Genomic DNA, 7,062 nt, shown 5'->3' on the forward strand with positions numbered 1-7,062 from the left:
TGATAATAGTACCTTAAAGCTACAGCCAACTGTCAAATTAGACAACGGCTCTTCAAAAAGGGAAAGACATAGATAGTCCCTTAAACTTGCAACCAAATAGGCATCTTAAATAGGTGAGTGTCAAGTAGACGCTTCCTTGAAAGAGGCAAAATATATCGATAGTTACTTAAATTTGCAACCAACTGCCAAATATTACAAAAACTATGTTAGTGATTAGATAAACACGTCCTCTCTTTACCATTGTCAAAAAAAAGATAGACACCTCTTTAAAAAGAAGTGAAATATATCGATAGTCCCTTAATTTTGTCACCAACTATCAAACAGATACCTTAACTATGTCGGTGATCAAATAGACACCAAATAAACACGCGAAATTGGCGTTTGACATTTCAATCCAAGACACCTTTCTATGAAACTGATAGGTGTTAGTTGCACCAATCATTCAGAACATGACAAGCTTTTGCTTTCTAGTGGTGGCTCTTTGTTCCTTGATTCATTTATGGCATTCTACACACGTGGAATTGCATAAGCAGTCCAATAATATTCACTTCCAATATTGTGTTTGATATTTTTCTCATTCAGAGCATCTTCTAATTTGTTCTCCTATTTAAACCCTCAAACCTTTTGCTTTTCTCCCTCAAACCAATTCCTTTACACTGCAAAGCAACATCGCTAACTCTAATTAAAAGTTCCTTTTTAGATTTATTATGTCTACCATGGTTGAATTTTGTGTCCCTGGTTTGCCATATTATAGTGTGAGAATGGCTAAAAAGATGGTGAATATGAAGCCATGGATTGAAGTGGCACCACCACTTGTTATTTTCCAAACAAAGCTTTCTCATTCTCCCAAGCGTGAGACAATTAAGGAACAAGATCAGGGTGAAGGACAAAATGAAGATGACTTTAGTTAAGGGAAAGAAGGGTATTAGTTGTAGAGCAATGTGAACTCTTATATCTTCAAAACGAATATGTATGTACATGTAATAGAATGAATCTGTGATTGGAATCTTCACTTTCAATTCCTTGTGTAAATATACGTGCGATTGTGTGTGCTTTATGTTTCTTTATCTTGTTAAGGATATTTGTATTACGAATATTCATTGTGAATTACAATATTTTATATTGGTTGTCAGCCTATTACAATCCTCCTCCTTTATCCAGGTTTGGGAACGACAATGCAAGCAAGCTCACACATACATAGTTATTATTGTTGTATTTTGTAAAGAATATGATTGAGAACAATCTGTTATGCGTATAATCTCAATAGAAAAATCTCAAGGAACATAAAATTTCATGATCAATGCTTTTATATAGATTTCTTTTTAATGGAAGAAAAAGCAACCAGCCTTTCATTATGGAAGGTGAAGACAATTAAAAGCAGACGTTGAAAGCCAGGATTATCACTAAAAGCATTTTGTAGAATATTACTAACCTTTAAATTACTCGAGAGAATAACTAAGAATATGAGTAGAATATTCTTCATGATTATATCAAAATTACTCCAAGTCATTTAACTCAAATGCCAATATAAGGAGCACTCGTGTATGAAGTCTATTCTGCTTCTCCGATCAACCTATATGTCACCCTTAAATTCTATATAACGATTTCACCACAAATTCGTCGATGATACCTGTAAGAATCCGTCAGAACATACACCCAGCTCCCGAAATTAAAAGAGGAAGTACCCATTTGTTAGTGTTGCAAAGATAGATTTTTTACCCATTTATTGAATACTTACGAGATTTGATTTTTACAATATGTACATGACCTTAGAAAGGTATGGAAATCGAAAATCAGGTATAAGGTTAGTAGGTGGCGGTGTGTTGTTGCACTTTGTGTAAGAAAGGATGCGGGCTAGCCTACTCCTCTCATCTCCTTTTGTTAATAGTATTATTTAATTTTCGCGTAGTTTCTTATTCTTTAATTTGTATTACTATATGTTACTGCATTTATTTTTTATCTTGGTATTTTGCTCTTATTTTATTTTGAGCCGAAATTCTCTTGAAAATAACCTCTCCCTCACAAAGATAGGGATACACACATTCTATCCTTCCCATGATAGATTTGTACACTGGAAATCTCTTTTGGAAGATTTATTTGTGTAACCATGTTTCATTGGACATTCTCTTGTACTTGAATATTATTATATGATGTTGATCTTGCAAAAAATGGAGAAAAGACACAATGGATGAAGGCAGAAGAAAGAATATGAGAAAAATACTCAAGCAAGGAGAAAGGAGGAAGTGTGGCAGTGGGACCCATATGTGTTGAAAAATTTGACGACGCCTAAGCTAAGCTATTTACGCCAGGTGTGGAGTGCAAAACAAACTATTTGCATTTCTACCGAGTAAAAGTGTCTATCCAGTCACATATTAAGTTTAAGTTTAAAAGGCTATCTAGATATTAAATCAAAAAAATATTACTCATGTTAATCCCCATTGTGCAGTCTTCTTGTTTACCCCAACCTAAAAGTGAGGTTTGGCTCAATTTCCTTGTATCCTAAACTCTCGTAAAAGGAAAAGGAACATGATCCCAAAAAGGCAAAGCCCAATTTTCCACAGCATGCATAGAGTCTCAATTATTTGCCACAATACGAGACAAAACACAACCAACCTCTAAGACACAAACAATGGATCTTCAATTCTTCATCATTAACCACAACTAATAAAATTTATTCCGCTAGTTTTCCTCACAAATTATTCAGCAGCCAACATAATTTAGTGAACATTGAACACCTAAGAACAGGATGGAAAACTGTATTGAACGTTAAGCAACTCGAGAAACTGCGACACCGAGTGTTGTAGAACTGGACACAATTTACTCATTTCAATTGATTTCAATTTCATCTAAGCAGGTCACTTACAGAAACAACCTGAAGAATCCAGTCCCTCATAAGACCATTTACGCATAAACTAGCAATTGGTTCACATATTAGAAGGCAATTAACGACAGAACAAAACATTATCATACTCTTGTGAAGTCCCTTTTTGAGAAATAGTGAAATTCCATTCATGTAAGATCATTTGTTTTTAAGACACAACACCACGACACTCAGCTACATAAGGCTTTTCAAGAATGAACAAGCATGCCTTCTAACTTCTGAGATCTAATTTTTCTTCCCCGGAAAAGTTGGTATGAAAGAGATATAGAGACAGTGGAGATTAAAGTTTCTGAAGCTCCAGTTATGTGGTACAACTGAAAAATTGCAATATAGTAGTCATCGTGTGGCTATAAATGAGTACTTTATAGACAGAAAATAATGATACAACAGTGTGCTTACTGCTTAGCCAGAGGATAACAATCAACAGAAACTTATGAGTACATAAGAAGCACGATCATAAGCACTTTACCCCATGTTTGGATGGTTGTTTCTCGTGATTCATTAATGAAACCATGTTTGTATTAATTGTTCTTAAAATTATGTGGTTGTTGTAAACCCATTGTTCCGTAGTTATATAATCATGAAAAAGTTTAATTTTTTTAACCACAAATTTGATAATTTTTGCGTGGTTACGTATTTCATTTTTCAGCTATACCCTCACCCCACTCTACCACCCACCCCACCCCTACGCCCAACTACCCAACCCCTCTGCCACCCACCCTACCCTACCACCCGCCACCCATTACCCCCACCCACTACCCCTCACCACCACCCAACCCCACCCACAACCAGTCACCCACACCCCACACCCCACCACCCTCTACCCCTACCCTCATCCCACAACCACCCACCCCTCCACCACCCCCACCCACTACCTCACACCACCCACCACTCCACCACCCCCACAACCATTCACCTCACACCACTCACCCTCCACCACTCCCACCCACCACTTACTTATTTTTTAAAGTTCTTATTTTATACTTATCTTAATTTTATTGATATATATAAACTGATTTCTAATTAAAATTTAACGGTATTTTAGTAAAATTACAAGTTATTATTCAGTACCATACAATTAAATCAAACAATATAAATGTTATTAAACCACAACAAACCATACAGTCTATCCAAACATTATTACAGTACAATACAATATGCCAATACTGTACCATACCATACTATACAGTAATGAACCATGGGAAACAACCATCCAAGCAGAGTATTAGAGTTTAGACAAAGGCTAAACGAAAAAGGAATGGACAAATTTGTGAGACGTCAATATTGCACCGAGGCCAGCTTGCCAAACAAAGGATAAAAGAAAAGAGAACACAGGTACGACTGCCAATATCTACGATTTGATTCATATAAGCATAGGCCTGGGGAAATTTGCCAGAGAAAAAAGTTTTCCCCAACCCCTTCACATCAATGTACTCTGCCCCTAGGTATTCTCTAAGTACCTACCTACCTGTGTCAGGTCAGGTGCAGGTACCCTCTTGCTCAAGGAATTTACAGTGCCATCCCCACAAATTTACACTTTAATAAATACCAAAATTTTGACTGGACTGCACAAACAGCCAAAGCAAGGCAAAAGGAGAAGTTGACTTAGTATATCCCTCAATAGAAAAACCAGAGGTTGCATCTTTATATCCTGAAGAGCTCTTAGACTGTTCAAGATTGATCTTGGGCATAGCATCTACCTAGAGGTTACCATGTTCGGATAAAAAGGGCAGCCCAGTGCACTAAGCTGGGTCCTGGGAAGGACCATATACGCAGCTAGATCTTGCATTTCTGCAAGAGACTATTTTCACAGCTCAAACCCGTGACCTCTTGATCACATGACAACAACTTTACGAGTTATGTCAAGACTCCCTTTCTCCATGTTCAGATATCATATCTAAAATATAAACTACGATCTTAACATCCCAGACTAATCTAAAACGAATAGCAATTGCAAAATTTAACCATACAACAAATGCAGGCAAAAAGAATTCACTCATATAGTGATATTTAGCGCTCCATAAGTATTGGTCATAAGCATCTTCAAATAACAAACTGTAGGTTTATATCAACTAGAAACCGAGATTAAACTAGTAATACCGTACAAAACTACCATTCATCATGAAGACAACAATAAAAAAATATTTGATAATAAAATAAAGCTAATATAAAGCAAGGCAAAAGGACAAACAACATTCTTATATCCGACAATACAAAAACAACGGGTATCCTTAACGCGCTGAGCAGCTCTTTGATTCTTCAAAGTTAATCTTGGGCATAGGATCTACCCTAGAGGTTAATCATGTTCACTCACAGAAAGATAATCATCTCTATAATATTAACACCCTCACTAATCTAAACGAATAGAAAAATACAAAATTTAGACCACATAACTGATGCATGAATAAAAAGAATCACCCACATTTGCAACATTTTAATTTAAAACCTAGACCGTAAGTTATGTAAGTGTTGGGCATAACCATAGTCTAAGATCAAATTCCACGTTCAGATCAACACTGAAAACAGAACCTACTCAGCATAGTAAAACTACCATTCATCATAACGAAGGCATAAAAAGATGAAAAAATTTAAGCAAACAAAATCCAAGCTAAATTTAGATATAGATGAGCATCCAAATAATATGATATCCAAATTATCCTCATATAACATTCCTCTCAAAAAACAAAACAACATAAAATCCAAATTATCAGACTACTATATCGCGAAAAATTATGAAATTAACCTCCTCTTATTCTCTTCAATTAATTCTCAGGAATTTCCACGTCACCATCAGAGATCTCCTGTTGCAAATCCTTAGGATCTTTACCATCAACAGTACAACCAACACTGACACACGTACCCAATATTTCCTTAACAGTTCCAGTCAATTCCTTAGCCATAGATCGAACAGCCATAACCTTAGCAATCTCAATAACATCATCAAGTGATATATTCCCATTATGTTTTATATTCTTTGTTTTCTTCCTATCCCTTTCTGGTTCTTTCAATGCCTTGATTACAAGTGCTGCTGCTGAAGGTACAACTGATACTTTAGCTTGACGGTTTTGGACAGTTAGTTTAACGGTGACACGTAAGCCTTTCCAGTCTTTAGAGGTTTCTTTAGCAATGTCTTCACCTATTTTCCGAGGGGAAAGACCTAATGGTCCTATTTTAGGAGCCAGTGATGATGCTGCTCCTACTTCGCCACCTGTCACTCGGACATATACTTCCACAACCTGAGATGGATCGAACTTTGGCGGCATTTTTTTTTTTTTTGCTGTGAGGAAGAGAAGAGCTAGGGTTTTCTTTGTGGTGATGGAGATGAGGGGAAATTAGAGTTAAATAAGGCTACGGTTTTGAAGAGAAGTTTATCACCGCTTTGCCATGCATGGGCCTAGGTACAATGGGTAATAGTAGTGTTGATTTTTCTTCAAAAGAACCCCTTGATAATTGACCGCTCATCAGAATAAAAAAAAAAATATATATATATAATAGTAATAATAATAATAATAATAATAATAATATATTAAAAGCATGAAGGGCCTTAGAAATGTTGCTTGGACTTTTTTCTCTTCATTAAAAGAGTTTACAATAGACAAAATAGTCATTTAATAATTGTCTAATATTGAGGAGTTAAAAATCCATTAAAATTTGATTGTTAAACCTTTCCTTATTTGAATTAAGCACCTAAAAGTTAAGACTTTGAAATTAACCAAACTTTTAATATCTAATTTTCCTTATTTGATCTATATATAATATAACATATATGGAAGAAAAAAAGTTAGTAACACGTGAAAATTACATTACAAAATTTTGGAATAGTTTATGGCAATATCTTGCAATTGTCGTAGGCTAAAAAATGGAATTATAATAGGAGACAAGTAGGAAACTTATTACTCCATATACCTATTAAAGAAGAAGTCAAATTGGTCGTAAGTTCAAAAGGAAAAAAGAATAACAGCATAAGTAGGAAACTTAGTGTCCCTATTAATACACCAAACTTTTAATTTCTAATTTTCCTTATTTGATCTATATATATATTATATAATATAACATATATGGAAGAAAAAAAGTTAGTAACACGTGAAAATTACATTCCTTTTTTTTTTTTTTTTTTTTTTGCTGTGAGGAAGAGTTTCTTTGTGGTGATGGAGATGAGGGGAAATTAGAGTTATATAAGG

At 35.1% G+C, this 7,062-nt stretch overlaps 1 protein-coding gene across 1 annotated transcript; it reads right to left on the bottom strand.

The window, feature by feature from the left end:
* Positions 1 to 5,478: 5,478 nt before the first annotated feature.
* LOC132599449 (large ribosomal subunit protein uL11-like) lies at positions 5,479 to 6,271 on the bottom strand. Its single transcript, XM_060312823.1, has one exon. It carries the CDS (start codon positions 6,142 to 6,144, stop codon positions 5,644 to 5,646), a length of 501 nt encoding a protein of 166 aa, XP_060168806.1. The 5' UTR covers positions 6,145 to 6,271; the 3' UTR covers positions 5,479 to 5,643.
* Between the last annotated feature and the right edge of the window lie 791 nt (positions 6,272 to 7,062).

The sequence above is a fragment of the Lycium barbarum genome, chromosome 6 (genome assembly GCF_019175385.1).
Source record: "Lycium barbarum isolate Lr01 chromosome 6, ASM1917538v2, whole genome shotgun sequence".
Classification (NCBI taxonomy): domain Eukaryota; kingdom Viridiplantae; phylum Streptophyta; class Magnoliopsida; order Solanales; family Solanaceae; genus Lycium; species Lycium barbarum.

Coding starts and splice junctions, on each gene's coding strand:
- LOC132599449 (XM_060312823.1), bottom strand. CDS start 6,144: ATGCCGCCAAAGTTCGATCCATCTCAGGTTGTGGAAGTATATGTCCGA.